The following is a 19,771-nucleotide window of genomic DNA, read 5'->3' on the forward strand; positions in this document are numbered from 1 at the left end:
TGTCATGTTTATGATTTGTGGATTATTTAGGTATTATGATTGACCCACACGTGGCAGTTCTCAAGTCTTTGTGTGTGCTACCATTTCCCCGCAGTTCCCGATTTCATTCTTCAACCTCTGTGAAGTCCTTTTATTGGAGAAGGTTGGTCCCTGAGCTGTGTGCTGGCCAAGGGTTACTTCAAAGGGGCATGGCTTAGGACAGGACAGAAAAAAAGAAGAAGAAAAAAAATGAAAGCAGGGTTTGTCTCTGTGACGGACATGGAGTTTGACATCCATGAGAGAGAACATGTATGTACCTTACAGTAGGATCCACAGACAGAAATTTCGTCTAAATGTCAAGTTAAGTCTCTGTTACTAAGAAAATGTAAATCTTTGGGGAGAGAAAACAGCAATGTTAAAAGAAGCAGAATGTCAGCCTTCCAAGTGCATGCCCTGAACGAAGTTGGCAGTGTGCTTTTGCAAATTCTTTGAACTTTCAAATACTGAAATTGTGGTCCGTGATTAAAATTTGACAGGGGAAGCAGATACGGAGAGTGATGACGATGACGACGATGATGACTGTAAAAAGTCTTCCATGGATGAGGTGGGTTACGAATATCTTACGATCTTCTGCCATCTAGTGGCCAAAAGAATAAGCACAGGACACTGGATTGCAGGAGTGTTCAGAAATGTGACAATGATTCCATTGTCTTAGTTTTGTATCAACCAAAGTGACATATTGACATTAGCTCTCCAAGATATGCCACCCGCTCGAAGTAATAACTGCCCAGAACTCAAACAAATCAGCGATAGTTCATGACGACTGCAGGATTTTCTTTCAGTCAGTATCACAAAATTTGTACTACATCTTCATTCAAATATGTTCTTAGAGTCTTTGGCTCTGTACTGACAGCCTTATAGTAAATAAAAGCAACTCTTCAGTTGTTTTTTTAAATATTTTTTTGTTTACTGAGGTGTTTGCTAACTTGGTTTTGTGACAGGATATTATCGTTAGGCAGCCCTTTCTGACCCGACTTAACTTTGTAGCTCAGGCTAGCCTCAAACTTAAAAATCCTCCTGCTTTAATATCTAGAATGCTGGGAATAGAGCTGTGTATGATTACAGATAGCTCAATAAGCATTTCGTTTTTTGGTTGGTTGGTTCTTTATTTTTGAGACAGGGTTTCTCCTGGAACTAGCTCTGCAGACCAGGCTGGCCTCAAACTCAGAGATCCGCCTGCCTCTGCCTCCTAAGTGCTGGGATTAAAGGCGTGCGCCACGACTGCCCAGCTTAATAAACTATTCTTATTTGGTACTCTTTTCCTTATGAATGAGTCTCACTGGGTAGCCGAGGATGGTCTCAAACTCCTGGGCTAAAGCAGTCTTCTCATCTCAGCCTCTGTGTCCAGCTTAGTTTAAAATGTGATTTTTTTTTTTTGACCCCACTAAATTTCCTCTTGAGTTCCAAGAGGGGCACTGCTGTAATAACTGAGGCTCCATCTGTCTGAGAGTGGCTTCAGGGTACACTTGGATCCTTCCAGAATTGTCTATTTTTAAATGAGTATTTCCCAGTTGGCATTTAACCAGAATATTTCTGCTAGGGTTTTCAGAAATAAACTTCATCTCTATGCACTTTTCTCTGCTAATCTAAAACTCAGAAAATATTAGACCCATCTCTAGAGGCCTGTCTTGTGCAAGTACTGACTGCGGGTTTTCTTCATTGAAACTTGTATTAAAAAGGATATGTAATTGCAGATAACGTCTAAATTAGTGTAAGATCTTACTATTTTCCAGGCACAGTTCCAGGCTCACTCCCTTTCTTTCTTCTTTCCTCCCCCTGCCCCCCACTTTTTTGAGACAGGGTTTTCTCTGTGTAGCCTTGGCTGTCCTGTAACTCGATTGATAGACCAGACTCAAACTCAGAGATCTATCTGCTTGCCTCTATCTCCTGAGAGCTGGCATTAGAGGCAAGCACCACCACACCCAGTTTTTTTTTTTATCCTACTTTTAATAATTATAAAACCTTACATGCTATAGAGCTGATTTATATTCCTAGTTTTGCAGGTGATTAAACAGCAGGTAATTTACTTGGCCATGGTGGAGCAGCTTCTGAACTTTGGATTTAACATCAGATGGCCTTGTTCTGGGACCTAAGCCGCTATACTGCTGCCATACAGCACACCTTTACATACAGGAACCAATGAGGGAGGGGGAATGTTTATCAACAAATAGAGGAATTGTGTGCAGAGTCCCACTGTCCTTACCCGAGGCACGTTTAATTATCTCTTTTTCAGGTCATACAGTGTTTGCCTACATAACTGTTACTGTCAAGTGAGTTCTTTAATTACCGACTGTAGACTTCCTCTGTGCTCTCTGCCATACAGGGTAGCGGTTCCTGTGGGCATCACCTTATTAACACGTATTTTCATTCGTGATACCTGGTGTATCAGAAGAGGGCTGAGGCCCTGCATCTCTATCAAACGACACTTCTCGATCTTCTTAATGCAGCGACTCTTTTATACAGTTGCTCCTGTGGCGACCCCCAACCATGAAATTTGTTTTGTTACTACTTCATAACTGTAATTTTGCTACTCTTATGAATCTTAGTGTAAATATCTGCATTTTCTGATGCTCTTTGGTGACCCCTGTTGACCACAAAGGGGTTGTGACCCACAGGTAGCGAATCACTGCTATAAAGAGCCAAACTGATGCTGATGGCCCCAGATAGCCCTGCCATCTCTCACATTCATAAAGTAGCCATACAGTGAGCATACATAATCTGAAAATCTAGAGTATAAGTGTCCAAAACCTCAGAACTTTGAAAGGCTGACCTGACACCCCACGTGGAAAATTCTACACCATGATTTTTCTTTTTGAAATTGTTGTGTACTGGTTTCAATACTCAGCATTAGAAAACAATTAGGCTGTGGGTATAACATGCCAGTGAGTTTTCAGTGAATTTTTTGGTTAGACTTAGGTCTTGTCCCCAAAGTATCTATTATATTTAAACAAACACTGCAAACACTGCAAATTCCAAACTCTAGAACGTATGTGCCGCCAGGCGTTTGTGATGAGGACTGGCCTGCCTTGCATCCCTCCCCTGTGGTAGACATCTCTGGAGTTCTTTTCAGAAGGGAAGGATTTTCTGCTCTGTTCTCCTGAGGAGCTAGCCCTGCATAGTGTAAGGCTGACTCTGGGAATGGTTGTTATCTTTTATTTTTGCTTCCAGGGGACTGCTGGCAGCGAAGCCATGGCCACGGAAGAGATGTCTAACCTGGTGAACTACATTCAGCCTGTCAAGTTTGAGTCCTTTGAAATTTCAAAAAGTAAGACTTCCTGTGGAAAAGTCTCTAGTGTATAAACAGGAAGTAATCGGAATCTGGTAGTAGTGCTCTGTTCTGGGCATCTTGGATATTTGTCTGGATTAAACATCTTAATATTACATAAACATAACTCTTTTAACACTTCGAAATTATAATTATCTTTAATGTCTTTGAAAAACATATGATAGCATTCCACGATGCTCTGCCACATATTTAATAAGACTACAGATCATGCATGGATACTGGAAAGATAGCAAGCCAGTGTCCAAGTGATAGAGAATCTTACATTTCTTTTTGTCTTGCTACAGCCCCCATGGGACCACTAGTGATAGAGTGATAATGTTAACCATCCAAACATGGCAGAAGGGAAGCAGGAATGACTTGGACAAGCTTGGTACCGCAAAATAGAACCAGCCCACCCAGGTTCCATTTGTCCAGCTCATATCATGTACTTATGTGGCTAGGTGACTTTGTGGCTTGGTGACTCAATTCATATCACTCTTAGTTTTCCCTTCACCCAACTATTGATCCATATTAAATTTTAAAAAGGTCATTTTTCTGTTACCTAATAGTGGAAAACCCTACTAGAAAGTGCCACATATACACATCCACATATATACTATACATATACACATACACATACACATACACATACACATACATATACATATATGGTAAGATAATATCAGAACAAGAGGGTCCTCGAGGTGTCCTGGCTGTGTAACTAAAATTCTGGTTAAACACAATAGCCTCATCAAAAAAAAAATGCAGATATAGCAACTTTAAGTTTCTATGTGGCATCCTTATTTATATTTATGCACTTCTGCTCTGAGTTGCTTAGTAGCACTTGGTGTCTCGATAAGGAAACGATTTAAATTTCACCATAGCTCATGCATAAAGATGAGCATTTTCTGATACCATAATTGCCAATTCTTGTTCCCTGAAGCGGTTCAATGTAAGCGTCCTAATGCAGTGGGTTTCCTGCCATTTGGCTTCACTTTCTATGGTTCTGCTGTGCAAAGAAGTCCTAGAGGCAGGCAGAGTGCTAAGGACTGGGTGTTCTGGGGAACCTAGTGATGCTGTGGACATGTAAAGACTTTCTCCTCTGGTTTCTCTCACTTCGTCATGCAAAGAAATCTCATTGATCGTATTTTATCCATCGTGAAGACTTAACTTTAATTAAAAGTCCTGATTAAAATAATTAGTTGCACGAAAGTAAATTAACGATGAACCAAAATAAAGGATGTGGGGTTTCTGGAAAGTAAACTAGGTGAGTGGGCGATGGACGGATGGATCAGGAGGAAAGAATAAGGTTCGTGTTTTGAGAGTGAGGGAGTCAAAGGCAGGCAAACGTCTGAAAGATCATCTGCTTTCACAATGTAGAGCTGTTTCCTGACTGTGTAACACATACCGGAGTGCAGGGCATAGCCATATGCCTGAGTGAGTGCAGGGCATAGCCATATGCCTGAGTGAGTGCAGGGCATAGCCATATGCCTGAGTGCAGGGCATAGCCACTGGTCCTAAGTTGAGGAAACCCTGACAAGGTCAGTCTTTCTAAACTGAGGTCGATTTGTTTTGCCCCTGCCCCTCTTGAGGCTTAAAGTCCACTTCAGCATGTTTTCCTAACAAGCAGATAGTCAAGAATGCCGAGTTCTCTGACACATTCACCTCTTTGGCTGGTTCATCTGCCATGAAAACGAGGCTCACAGACTCCCACTTCTCCAAGGATTGCCCTCCTTTTTACAGATCTAATTCCGATGCCACACTAGCTGTGACTTTAAGAGTAGCAGTGTGGGCATGAGTAGCATGCAGTGTCAGCAGGGACATTCCCACATCTTCTGCAGATCCCCCAAAGAAGCCAAGCTGGAGGGATTTAGAACAAGACCATTTCCTTGCCACATCACACCTGTTAGTTAATTAATTAATTCATGCCCTACAAAACCATCAGGCTCTCTCGCCCCAGCTATGAATACTTGAAAAGGTAATTTGCAAGATTCAACTTTTACTGCTGGTAAATGGTACATCAATAAAAGTCTAACTATGCGTACTGAATGTTAAGGAGTCAGGAACCCTCTAATTCAATTGAACATTTGTTTATTTCCTTTAGAGTATTATAATTTATAATACTGAATTTTATCTCTTGCCCTGTTTGTTGTTGTTGAACTCAGAAAGAAATAAAAGCTTTGAAATGTCTTCCTTCGTGGAAACCAAAGGACTTGAACAACTTACAAAGTCTCCGGTGGAATTTGTAGAGTATCCTTGATTTGATGAATGACTGCTGAACCATGACTGTTTAAGTCATGGTTTGTTTGTTTGTCTGTCTGTGTGTTTGTTTGTTTGTTTGATAAGAGAGATGAATAGAATGGATTCCATCTATAACCCAAGTCTCAGATGTCACAATGTGGGTAGCCTGGTCTATAGAGAGACAAACTGGCTTTAGGATAACAGAGGTCCTGGCTACAAAGCTGCCACAAGCCATCAACCTCTGAGTTCCTTGGCAATTTGCTTAATTTTTATTTTACTCATCTTTGAACAGAGGTAACTCTACAAACATTACAGTTTGCTATTTGATTGGGTACAATATATGTAACACAAGTGTGTATACTTAATTCACTGATCTAGGTATGCTCTCTAGGTTTATAAATATGTATGGATAATGATTACAATTGTATGTATGCATAGCTATAAACCTAGATGATCACCTTACATACATGTGACTTATATTCAATTAAAAAGGAGTGGAAACAATGATCATAATGATATAAATGTAAATTATGTCAATGGTGGTTTCTAGTTTTATGTTATTTCCTATGAATGGAAATCAAAGAAGCCTTAATCTTACTTTTCATAAATTAATACTACTATCCTAAAGAGATCTATTGCATGGCCTAATTCCTAGAATAAAATTCCTTTACACCTCATCAGTGGGTCTAAGAATATGGCTCAGTCAAGCATGAGGGCTTGAGTTTGAGCTCAGGGCTCATGGTTTTAGAAAGCTGGGTATGGTGACTTACATCTCTAACTGCAGTGGGGTAGGGACAGAAGAATCCCTGTGGCTTAGTGGCCAGCTAGTCTAGCCTACTTGGGCAAGCTGTAGGCCTGTGAGACCCTGGCTCATGAAACCAAGGGGTAGCATCCAAGGCTGACCTCCTGTATAACCTTACACATAAATGTGCACCTGTACACATCACACACACATACATACACACACCACTAAAGCTTCATCAACAGTGGGTAAGCATGGCAGCAAATGCATATAGTTGCATTATATGCATTTGCTGAGGCAGAAGGATCGCCAGTTCCAGAACATCTTAGGTTACATATGGCACTCTGTTTCAAATATAAACACAGACAGACAAATAGACACACGCAACACACACACACACACACACTCATCAGTGAGAGAAGAGACAACAAATAAACTCTATAAAGTCGTACTTGTGATATTCTTTTGTCTTCCTTAATTCTCAAAGGATTCCTGTGACAAAGGAATTGTTCAGTTACTGTAATGCTGAGGAAACTGAGAACAGAAAGGGTAATTAGCTTACCCACGATCATGTGGCGAACAAGTTTTAATGTTAGGACCCGAATTAGTGTTGCACCAACTTCAGCCTTGCTCCCTTCATAAGAGCAAGTCTTATGAAGGTAGAGCAGTGTTCAGTGGCTACAAGGTTCTTAGGATGCAAACAGCTAAAATGTGAAGCAAGGTCAGAGATTTCTGTGTTCCATTCACCTCATCAATCTTAAGAACTGCCATAGTCTTGGCAAACAGCTTTCGCAGAGAAGGTAAAGAAAGTGAGGGAAGAGCACTCAGAAACTACTGCCACCCAGTACCATCCCGTCGTCACTACAACTGCAGCTATCACTGCGCAATCACAGACGGTGACACAAGTCATTCTTGCTCTCCCAGTTTGTGGTATCCACAGGTTTCCCAGAAGCAATACTGTTTCTAAGAATACATATATCCTAGAAACTCATTCTGTGCACATCTCACCCATCGATGCGATGAGATCATTAATATCTACTTGGTTTCCCCAGTGAGAGATAAGGAAGTAGCATAATAGAATATAATAGGTAACTTTGAAATTGTATTCACTACTTAACATGATGGTCCAGATACAACAAGATGCAACTTAGCAGGATATATCCCAAGGGAACACGCGTGGATTCATCCAACTACATGCCTCAACTCTTCTGGAATGCTGGCTGTCAGATGGTGGCGCTCAACTTCCAGACAGTGGGTAAGTAACACAGAGCTCATGGCCGTTGCCTCGGAGCCCAAGTGTCCACAAGCCATTGCCATGGAAACTAGGGGGAGGGGAAAAAGCCAGAGTTGATTGGAAAAAATAAATTTTAATGAAGGAAAATCAAAGAAAAAGAAAAAGACTGAAATTTGATAATTGAGAGATGGTCTTTAATAATTTATGAAAAGGGTTTTGTATCTGGATTTCATGCTGTTTTCCTACAGTCATATGTGTACTAACACACACACAAACCTGCACATGCACACACACAGCCATATACACAAAGATGAACCTACACACACACAAGCAGACAGAAGCAGAAAAGAAGAAATCTTCCAAAAATAATGCGACCACTAAAAAGCTCAACACTTCCCTTGGTAGTGTGTGTGTGTGTTTGTGTGTGTGTGTGTGTGTGTGTATGTACACTGACACACAAACATTCTTCTTCATGTAGTTCCCTATTAGTAGGGAATGGACACGTGTGCATACACTAAAATATGCTATAGAAAATGGAATTTTTATATTACATGTATTTCTGTGTGTCAAGGAAGCATGCATACACATGAAGAATGGGAGTGGGAGTTACAAGAAAGTTTGTGGGACTAGTTCCCCTCCCCCTGGAGACTGACTCACACCCTCACAGGGCACAGCAAGCAAATTGACCTGCTCATCCATCTCACAGCCAGAAAACTTGAGTTGCAGTAGCTGCTGATTAAGCATATTCCACAATACACTCAAAACCACATTTCTGTCACTAACCAAGATTTTTTTTTCTACTACTTACCAATATGTTCTGAGACATGAGGTGGCTCAGATACCTTGGTCGAATGCTATCATTAAATAACAGGAACAACAAAGGCAGGCAAAATCCATCATCCACCGTTCTAGCGACATCTCTTTGTCCAGGTTGAACACTTCACCTGCTCCTTCATCTGCACTGTTTTGCTTCCCTAAGCTCCCCAGTCCAACAGCAGGCTGACCTACAAGTCCTCCTCACTGCAGGAGTGTGCTCACAGAGTCAGCATATTGCCCTTTTTGGAACTAGAAGAAGTTTCACTTCATGAGGCATGGTACCTTCTGTCTTGTGCATTCTTTATACAAGTCCATATTTATTCTCCTGTCTGTCTCCTTTTTCAACTATTCAAACTTTTATTTTTCATCAAATATTTGTATAATTTCAACATGAAAATTCTTTACATATATTTAATGTTAAACTCACCTTTTCTGTGGTGTTGTGACATGAGGAACAAGATACTAATGATGCCAACTATGTAGGACCCCATCACTTTCTCCACTCTATGGACTCTTCTTTATTTGGAACAAAGTCCTCTAACCCATCCAGATTTGACTCTGGTGTACAGTCTCTTGAGGTCAGTTCCTTCAAGAACCTAAAGAGTTATCCCACTGTACCCCAACAGATGTGACTCCTTTTGTTAATTTGGATCAATGGATCAGGATCACTTTCTATATTCTACTAAAATATCTGTCCACCTCTGTGGACACAGTTACCCAGGATTCCATTTTGCTTTAGAAACCCTAAAATCTTGGAAGAGTGTCTGTGTATGCACATGTGTGCATGTGTGTCAGTGTGTAAGTCTGTGTATGGACACCCACACGGAGGTCAGAGGACAACTTTTATGAGTCATCTCTCTCTCTATCATGTGAGTCCTGGGGATGGGATTCAATCTCTCTGACTTGATAGCAAGTGCTTCTTATCTCTTGTACCATCTCACTGGCCCTAATACTTTTCTTTCTGTTACTGTGTCCAATTAGTAGTGTTTAACAATGCATTTTCCTGAGCAACAGTAGCTGTTTCAAGGATGAGAGTTCTGTTTCCTTAAGTTACCTTGTTCAATTTTGGTGTCATAATCATAATAGTTTAATAAAGCAATAGAGAAACTTTAATTTATTTTCTCTGCTTTAAAAAGTGTTACATAGAACTCTGAATTAAAAAAAAAACTTGTAATTACCTCTTTGTTGGCCTCATTAGTACAAATAAATCACTTCATGGCTGGTTTGGAAAAGCTAGACACATCCTCGGTGCCTGAGGAATTTAAAATCTTGGTTCTGCTTTTTATTTTTATTTATTTATAATTTTTGTGCTGTGAATCAAATCTAGCTTTGATCTGATCCAGGGTTTGACACACACTAAGTAACTACTTCACCACTGAGATCCCAGGCTCTAAACTCTGTTATGATTTTTAGTCTCAGCAATTATAATAAATTTAGGCATTTATTTAGTGCACTCACAGTTAAGAAGACTTTGACCAATAACCTTTGTCCACTTGAAAAGAGTCTTGAACAATTCATGCTGGTTGTAATTAATCACGGAAATACAAATTTAAATGTCTTTCTATAAATTAATTAACAAATAACTAAAGTGCCCCTCATAGTGAGTTATATAAAAACCAGTCCTCAATAAATCTACTAAAATGGCTTATGTGAATTAAATTAATTTAAACTCTCTGGAGAGCATTTTAACAAGATTTACCTAAGCAATAACAGCATTTTCTATTGTGTCTACCTTTTGACTCAACAATTTCCTTTACTTCTAGCAAAACCGTTGCAAAGTTTTCAAAAATTTTGTTATGAAAGCCACTAAAACAATTGTGTAAAATTCTGAAAATTCACTAGAAACATAGATATGTCCAAAGAATGGACTTGTTAAAAATCATCAACTCAAATATAAGTATTCAAAGGAATTTTATTCAGCTGTTAAAATTAAACACAAAAAAATGCTTTTTAAAATGAGTATAATGTTTGTAAAAATGTATTTGAATCAAGAAAGGTAGTCAGGTATAAGCCAGCCTGTTGGCAGCGTTCTCTCTGAATTTGGGGATTGCAGATCATTTTATTTTTTTATTTGTGTCTCCAAATTATTATAATGTCTATTTCCTGGTACAGGCATGAACAGTGGGGGAAGTAGACTAAAATATTATATAGTCTTAGTCTACGATTTCCAAGCACAACTGCACTCACCTCTGTGGTTTTGGTCATCAGATCTAGCTATGCAGATAAACATGGGCATGTATGAATACAACGGGAAGAGTGGCTACAGGCTGAAGCCAGAATTCATGAGGAGGCCGGACAAGCATTTTGATCCATTTACTGAAGGAATCGTAGATGGGATAGTGGCCAATACTTTATCTGTTAAGGTACGTATACTCACATCCTTACCACCCCTGGTCCCCACCCCCTATGCTCGACACCCAAGTCCCAAATGCATCCCCTAGAAGAGGCTGAAATATCACTTATTCTGCATAAAGAAGGATCTCTGTCATTAAAAATGTATGAGTAGGAAGGCTCCTTCATACATCTTTCCTTTTAAGGATCAAAAACTCATTAGAAATTTCCCCCAGACAACATAGAAATAAAGGAGCTGAGTCTCTTTCTTGGGATGAGGATAAATGGATCTTAAGAAATAGATGAAGAGGCAAATCTCTCTACATGCAAGCATCCCACGGAAAAACAGACAGGGAAGCCAACTGTCCGTCGGGACATCTTCCAGTCTTCCCTTCCCCAGGTCTCACCAATTCTAATTATTAAATATTAAACAAAAACTGTCAGGTTACCATAGCATGGTTTATAATCTACCAGAGTATTCAAGGATGTAAAAAATATTTCAATAATCTTAAAGGGTTGTTTTCTTAACTATGTACCTTATCCTAAAAATGAATTCCAAATCCTTTTATTCAGTCTTTGAAATAGATGTGAGAAGAGACATTTTTAGCTGTCAAGAAGTATTTTAATGCCATGAGAGGGCTCCATTTTTATAAAGAACTTCCCCCATGGATTCTGGAAGCATGAGGTTGTTGAAACTAGAGTGTTATAAAAAGTAAAAGTTTACTTTTTAAAGTCTCATTTATTTTGTGTCTCCATGAATATCTGTGTGACTAATAAACTTCCAAAGCTAAACATAAATGCATTTTCAGACTGACCTTAGCAGAGTCATGTGAAAAACTTGTTCACACAATTCTCTGAAAGTTTAATATCTAACCCAAACACTCCAGAAACACACACACACACACACACACACACACACACACACACACACACACACACACACCAGGGCCTTGCAACTGCTAAGCAAGTGTTCTGCCATTGATCTTCATGTCAAACACTTAGTCTTTGAGAGAGTCTCACTGTGTAGCCCAGGCTTGCCTTGAAGTTGCAGTTCCTACAATGCTAGGATGACAGGCCTCTACCTTCATATCCAGCATTTCCTGTCAGTCCCTGATTCTCCTCAAAGTGATCCACTTTATATTAAAATTTCAACCTGTAATTATATCTTTTGAAGTTATTTAAAACCACAAATTATAGAGTGAACTAAGCAAAAACAGTGCTGTATAAATGTATTGAAGAAACTGTTTTCAGCAAATGATATTTAATTCCTGTCAAGAACAGTTAAAACACACTCATGAGATACACGACACAGCATGCAGTGACAGAATACTAATTTTAAGCTTTCCCGTCAACTGTTGTTCTAACTGAGTCGGTCTAGCAGAAGCTTGATCTTATTCAGATCTATCATATTTCCCATATGTCTTTTTGTTTATTGATTTTTGTGTTGAAACTTTTACTCTAACAGTGGAAACAGTTATAAAACTATGACATAGATACAGAAAAGTTGGGGCGATGGAGAAATAGTTAAGAGCCCCAACCAAAAATTTACTCTGTAGTTTGTGTCCAAAATGTAGGCCACTGCATAGAGTTCCATCTTCCTCCCTCACCACACCAAGCCTGGAGTCAGGTTCGTGTTAGCTCTGTGATTCCTCTGTGTGGGTCTTCTGGCAGGGACTTTACAGTTCCAGATCTACAAGCCATTATGCTGATATACTGTCCCACTGGACTAACAAGAACACTGAGGCTTGGGGACATTGCTACTTTAGGGCTCTGTTTCTCATCAAACAACATGAGCGCCCCAAACTTCAGGGCATATGAGTCCCTTGCAGGAGCTCACTTCACTGGAAAGTTTTAAAGATGTTGTACAAAGCCTTCCAGGAGATAGAACCCAAGTTCAACCGCAGTGATAGGTTGCAGGTGTGGACTTACCAAGTTTATCATTGTCTTTACTCCTTTCCAGTTATCTATCCATACAATTGTGGGCCCACTTTGGCTCCCTACTGAATAGTTCAATATTGTGGAGTTGAATGAGAGTTTAAGGCTACATATTCACAAAACATCTCCCACATCTTCCACTCTGTGTATCTAAATTGTCAACATCCAAGGGATCCATCACCTATCATAGAGGTTAACAGAAACATATAAAAATGACCCTATACTTCATTCCAGAAAAAGCAGCAGGGACAGGGGATGATGGAGCAAACCCAGGTTATGCGTTTGGAACAAAGTCATGAGCTATTCAACAGTGTTCTGAACTCACCCATGACAGGGACAGGACTTCCAAGACTGTGGTTAGGGTAGAAACCCAGCACAGTGGCAGCAGGAGCGTACTCAGTAGAAGCTAAAAAAGGGCAAAGACCCTGCTGATGTGGTCAGAAATGCTGAAGGAGGCAGGAACCTGGAAATCTCCTTAGTTGGTCCTGTGTTATTGTGTCCATTAATCTTTATTGTAGGTCCCCAAGATGTTGACAACTGGATTTAGATAGGTGAAAACAAGGGAACTGCTATAGGGTTATGTAGACTTAACTCTTATTTAAATATGTGACTGATTAATTCTGTAGCTAGACAAAGGAGTCCCAGGGTTGTTCAGATGGCTAAATGGATGAGGACAGAGGTCACGATTACTTCCAAGTGACTTTCAAGGATGCTGCTCACTTACTGCTCCCATATTGCTCGATCTGATTGGCTCCTAACCTGCCCATTCTCACTCAGCCTTCTCAAATAAACACCTTAAACAGAAGAGGAATGATGTTTCTACTCTTCCTTTTATTTCATTGTATGACTTCCCACTCAGGCCGCCTTGAACTGCCTCAGTGTTGTTCCCTGATGCTTTGTTACACATTGTTCAAGACTTCCTGATATTTTTCTAGATTATTTCAGGTCAGTTTCTCTCTGATAAGAAAGTTGGGACTTACGTGGAAGTGGATATGTTTGGCTTGCCTGTGGACACAAGGAGGAAGGCATTTAAAACCAAGACATCCCAAGGAAATGCTGTAAACCCTGTCTGGGAAGAAGAACCTATTGTATTCAAAAAGGTGGGTCTCCTGCTTGCTACAAGAGGCAAGTTTATCTGGGTATTTCAAACAGAGGAAAAGCAAGCAGTTATTTGGTTATGGGTGTATAAAGCAGTTGTATCTTGAAGGTTATCATAAAAGCTTTAATTTTATTTTCTTTAGTGTTTAGCACTATTTGGTTGTATGAATGTATAGCCTGTGCATAAATCTGTGCAGCACATACTTGTGCCCATAAATATCAGAAGAGGCGAGTGGGTCACCTAGAAATAGAGTTATAGACCCTTGTGAGCTGCCATGTAGGTGCTAGGAACTGAACCTGGATCCTCTTTGAGAGCAACAAGTATTCTTAACCTCTGAGCCATCTTTCTAGCCCCTTATTTTTAGGATTTGATCTAATAAATCACAGTAGCTTCCTGTGAAAACCTATACACATAATGATGTGACCCCCTATCTGAGTTCAGGGAACTTTCCTCATTGAGGATATATGTGTAATAAGAAACTACTCTTTGGTTCAAATGCTCCTAAGCACAGAGATACACCCAAATACAGCCCTATTTCTGCTTCTGTGTTTTCTTAACTCACAGAGAGGCAACTTAACTTTCTACCTAAATTAACGGAGTAGATACTCAGCTTTGAGAAAAGCAGGGCCAGCTTTTCTAATACTTTTCAGGTTCTTTTTAGCATTTGCTTACTCTTATAACCAGAATCCTTCATATCCCCACAGGTAGTTCTACCTTCTCTGGCCTGTTTGAGGATAGCAGCATATGAAGAGGGAGGCAAATTTATTGGCCACCGGATATTGCCTGTGCAGGCTATACGGCCAGGTATGTATCGTGTGGGGAGAGACTTTTCAAGAATGACATGGAAACTGTTGCTCCTCTGTGACTGTGCTGTATAACAGAGGCATTAAAATTGCTCAAATCAGTCTTGTATGTTTATCATGTCGCTGTGCTGTAAAAGTCAACGTTAGCCCCAATACTTGTACATAACAAGCTGCCTAAAACCTCACATACAAGTATTTGTGGGTCCCCATTCATGAGTCTTGGGGGTTAGCGCTGTGTATTAGTTTCTTTTTTTTACTACTGTAATGAAAATACCTTGGTCAGACTGCTTTATAAAGAAAAGAAGTTTATTTTGCTCACAGTTTTGAAGGCTACGAAGGTTGAGATCTGATCATTTAATCAGCTTTTCCTCTGGTAAAAGCCTAAGAGTGGAAGCTTCCTAGGGGAAGTAGGGTTAGGGATCCCCTCACCAGACAGGAAATCAGAGAACTGGGTAAGGCCACACTTATGTCTTTTTAATGAGAATGTCTCTCAAGAACTATCTCTGGCAAGACCTAGTGGCACAGTCCTATAACTCTAGGTGTGCAGAAGGCAGCAACTGAATGATCACACAGCCTCCAGTATGGAAACCTGTGAGACAAAGCAGATTAGTCACAAGATAAAGGTTGACTGGGATATCCTGAGCTCATGGGAGACCAAGCACATTGGCCACAGTCTAAGAATTGGTTGGGCTATCCTGAGCTCAGTGGTATAGTTGTGCCTTTGGGGTGCCATATGGGGTCATTTTTTGTTTCATTGTGTTCGTTTTCGGGTGCATGATGAAATAGTGGTGGCACCCAACAGAGGGACTCCTTTTCCCAACCCACATGGATGTTAAACGTGCCTAACTCTATATGTGTGTGTTCACTCTTTGCTTGCCCCAAAGCAGTAATGTCCCATGGACAAAGCAGATCCCCCACCACAAAAATCATGTCAAGTTTGATTTATTATAGATGACACATTTGGATCAATAATTCAAACTGGGACATACAGTTTGCAAGGGGAAATGGGTCAGAACAGAAAAAAATAAAAATATAAGCAGAGTCAGCAGTATTCTAATTGTGTGATTAAGATGAGATGGAGATGGCCTGTTTGTGGAGCACCACAGAAACGAATGGACGTAGCTAGCACTGTGAAATCAACAGGTGACACTTGTGCTTGTCATCCTTCAGGCTATCACTACATCTGCCTGCGGAATGAGAGGAACCAGCCCCTGATGCTGCCAGCTGTCTTTGTCTACATTGAAGTCAAAGACTATGTGCCAGACACATACGCAGGTAAACAGTGCCTCCTAGATCTTCTGCATCTCCATGGCCTGAGGGAAAGCTAACCCTGCCAGTGCTGGGGCCCTATAAGCCTCACAAGCACTTCTTGTGTATGGATGCTTAACAGTCAGCTGTTTGAGCCTTTCTGTGTCCATTGGAACCCTAACCAGTGTTTAGCCTATTTCCACATGGGCAGTCTTATCCCTGTGGGACCAACGCTCCCTAACCCCTGTTGCCCCCTTCCACGGTTGTTTATCTAGGTCTATACAATGAACTTGCCTTCACTAATAGCAGATCTCTGATATATTCTATGGATGGAGTCCTAAATTAACAGGAATTAACTTAGCCAGAAGTCACATTTTTTAAATGGCTTCTTTGTTTTTTGTTTTGTTTTATTTACCATGGATCCTTGGAGTGAAAGATACCGGCCATTGGTGAACATTTTTTTTTTCTTTTCTTTTCTTCTTCTTCTTTTTTTTCTTATAAGGACATTTAATTGGGGCTGCCTTACAGGTTCAGAGGTTCAGTCAGGAAGATGGCAGCATCCAGGCAGGCATGGTACAGGCAGAGCTGAGAGGTCTACATCTTCATCTGAAGGCTGCTAGCAGAATATTGGCTTCCAGGCAGCTAGGATGAGGGTCTTAAAGCCCATGCCCACAGTGACACACCTACTCCAACAAGGCCACACCTTCTAATAGTACCACTCCCTGGGAAAAACATATATAAACCATCACATTTTTGGGGGGGGGTGAAATTACTATGACTTTATCTGTTGACAATTTCACATGTCTGTATAATATATTCTTGCCATTCTTGCCCCCCCCTTATCTTCCTCTGTCTGCCATCAGCCTTCCACAAAGTTCCCATCCCACTTTCTTTCTTTTTTTTTTTATTTTCTTTGTTTACATTACAAATGCTATCCCGAAAGTTCCCTATACCCTCCCCCGCCCCTGCTCCCCTCCCCACCCACTCCCACTACTTGGCCCAGGCCTTCCCTTGTGCTGGGTCATATAAAGTTTGCAAGACCAAGGGGCCTCTCTTCCCAGTGATGGCCAATTAGGCCATCTTCTGCTACATATGCAGGTAGAAACACAAGGGGGTACTGGTTAGTTCATATTGTTGTTCCACCTACAGGGTTGCAGCCCCCTTCAGCTCCTTGGGTACTTTCTCTAGCTCCTCCATTGGGGACCCTGTGTTCCATCCAGTAGCTGGCTGTGAGCATCCACTTCGGTGTTTGCCAGGCACTGGCATAGCCTCACAAGAGGCCGCAATATCAGGGTCCCTTCAGCAGAATCTTGCTGGCATGAGCATTAGTATCTAGGTTTGGTGGCTGATGATGGGATGGATTCCCGAATGGGGTAGTCTCTGGATAGTCCATCCTTTCATCTTAGCTCTAAATTTTGTCTCTGTACCTATATCCTTTCATGAGTATTTTGTTCCTTATTCTAAGGAGGAATGAAGTATCCACACGATGGTCATCCTTCTTGGTTTTCTGCTTGTGGACGTTGTACATCGTGGTGCGGAGCCTAGTGCGCACCACGATGTACAACGTCCACAAGCAGTGTAGTTTTTATCACAATTGCTCTGTAGTACAGCTTAAGGTCAGGCATGGTGATTCCACCAGAGGTTCTTTTATTGTTGAGAATGGTTTTTGCTATCCTAGGTTTTTTATTATTCCAGATGAATTTGCAAATCGCCCTTTCTAACTCTGTGAAGAATTGGGTTGGAATTTTGATGCATTGAATCTGTAGATTGCTTTTGGTAGGATGGCCATTTTGACTATGTTAGTCCTGCCAATCCATGAGCATGGGAGATCTTTCCATCTTCTGAGATCTTCTTCAATTTCTTTCGTTAGGGATTTGAAGTTCTTGTCATACAGATCTTTCACTTTCTTAGTTAGAGTCACACCAAGGTATTTTATATTATTTGTGACTATTGTGAAGGGTGTTGTTTCCCTAATTTCTTTCTCGTCGCATCTGTCCTTCGTGTAGAGGAAGGCCACTGATTTGTTTGAGTTAATTTTATATCCAGCTACAACACTGAAGCTATTTATCAGGTTTAGGAGTTCTCTGGTGGACTTTTTAGGGTCACTTATGTATACCATCATATCATCTGCAAATAATGATATTTTGACTTCTTCCTTTATTGGTGAACATTTTGACAAACTTGGAACACATGTTTTTGGCCCAAAAGTGGACAGCTATAACTCTCTGCCTAGCCATTGCCGTGTAAATGGCACTCACATTGCCAAGTCTTTGCTTATTGTTCCAACAATCTGGAAGACAGACTTTATGTGAAGTGTCTCTCTTTATGAAACACTTTTAACCAACTAAGCCAAGTATGGAGACCATTGCTAGGATGGACAAAATCTTCCAAAGGAAGGTGGAGAACGTACAACTGGGGAGGGTTATTTGAAATACTAATCACTGGCTCTCAGAGCTGAGGGATTATGAGTTCTCTCGGAAGTTTTATCACAGTCCTGACCTGTTTGAGATTTCAAAACATGGCATATCTGAGTGGAGAGTTGCAGGGACAGGAGGAGGAATGCTGATGCTACATGGATGAGTGGGATGGGGTAGGGGAATGAATTAATGCACACGGAGAGGTGATGGGTTGTATGCACAGATGATTTCTAGGATGGAGGATGAAGAGTCGACTCCTCCGAAACCTTGTCTACAATCTCTCATCCCTGTTTAGATGTGATCGAAGCTCTATCAAACCCAATCCGATATGTCAATCTCATGGAACAGAGAGCTAAGCAGCTGGCTGCGTTGACACTGGAGGATGAAGAGGAAGTAAAGAAGGAGGTGAGAGGGGGTCCAATCTCAATGCATGACTGTAACAGGAGTTCCACATCTACCTGCCCGTATGGGCTCCATCGTATCATACCTCAGACCTGGCACGCTGGCATACACTTTCATGGATTTCAGCCTAGGCAGAAAACTTTACACTTTTCACATTTTTCCTCTTTGGCATTCTTTAGACCACACCTGTGCCTTATCCTGTGGTTGTAGTGAATGGTGCATATCTTTTCTAGATGTTTCTGTGTCAATTTAGCAACTAAATCACTAGGAAGTGATCATCATTAAATCATTGTATCTTCTTTTCCTTTAACCTTTTAAAACAAATGGTTTTCCACATGATTTGTGATATATTACAATACAGAAGTGAGAAGTTTAGTGGGTAAGGGGGTCTGCTACCAACCCTGACCACCTGAGTTCCATCCCCAAGACACATATGGTAGAAGGAGAAAAGGAATTTCTCTAAGTCAAATTCTACATGGGTATCATGACATGCATATACTCACACATCTACCAGGCCAGGCTCATTGTTGCAGCTCACAGGGTCACAGAAGTGTAAGCACTCATCGCTACAAGCCTTCCTCTGGAAACTGTCTGGGAACAAAAGTTCTTGTAAATTATGTTTTCCTTTCCATTGGATGCTAGAACTTTTTTTTTTTAATTTCCTCCCTGTTCTTCTCAGTAACCCATCAGTGATTTAAAAGTTTACAGTTCTATCTCCACGTATTTGTGTAGCTTCTGTGGTTTCTCTTGCAATTGGTTTTGAAGTTTCTTGCTCTGTGTTCTGATGAGCTATCAAAGATTGTTTTGATTCTTTTGCATTTGGTAAGGCTGTGTTTGTGGCCTAGCCTATCTTAGAGGAAGCTCCTTGGGGTGCTAAGAAGATTTATTTATTTATATTTCTTTTTACTTTTTTGTCCTTTTGTTGAAAATAAATGGTTTTTCCTGTGTAATATATCCCAATTATGGTTTTCCCTTCCTCTTCTCCTTCTATCTGGATCAGTGCTTTTTCTCTCCCTCATTAGAAAATAAATAGGATTCTATGAGATAATAAAATATAGTAAAATAAAATAAGATAAAGCAAAAATTGACACTTAAGAATTGAACAAAACAAACAGAAGATAAAGAGCTGAAGAAAAGGCACAGGAGTTAAAGACCCACATGTTCACACACTCAGGAATCCCATAAAACTCTAAACTTGA

At 40.5% G+C, this 19,771-nt stretch overlaps 1 protein-coding gene across 4 annotated transcripts in view; it reads left to right on the forward strand.

The window, feature by feature from the left end:
• Positions 1–19,771, forward strand: part of Plcb1 (phospholipase C beta 1) — a 671,407-nt gene that overhangs the window by 533,566 nt on the left and 118,070 nt on the right. For all 4 annotated transcript variants that reach the window (XM_021195155.2, XM_021195153.2, XM_029535965.1 and 1 more), the window contains 9 exons: positions 516–583; positions 3,208–3,304; positions 5,470–5,554; positions 7,418–7,542; positions 10,546–10,700; positions 13,539–13,703; positions 14,407–14,506; positions 15,676–15,780; positions 18,466–18,575. In XM_021195155.2, the coding sequence (XP_021050814.1) occupies positions 516–583; positions 3,208–3,304; positions 5,470–5,554; positions 7,418–7,542; positions 10,546–10,700; positions 13,539–13,703; positions 14,407–14,506; positions 15,676–15,780; positions 18,466–18,575 (1,010 nt within the window). The remainder of the gene's footprint in view (positions 1–515; positions 584–3,207; positions 3,305–5,469; positions 5,555–7,417; positions 7,543–10,545; positions 10,701–13,538; positions 13,704–14,406; positions 14,507–15,675; positions 15,781–18,465; positions 18,576–19,771) is intronic.

Source organism: Mus pahari, chromosome 3 (genome assembly GCF_900095145.1).
Source record: "Mus pahari chromosome 3, PAHARI_EIJ_v1.1, whole genome shotgun sequence".
Lineage (NCBI taxonomy): Eukaryota > Metazoa > Chordata > Mammalia > Rodentia > Muridae > Mus > Mus pahari.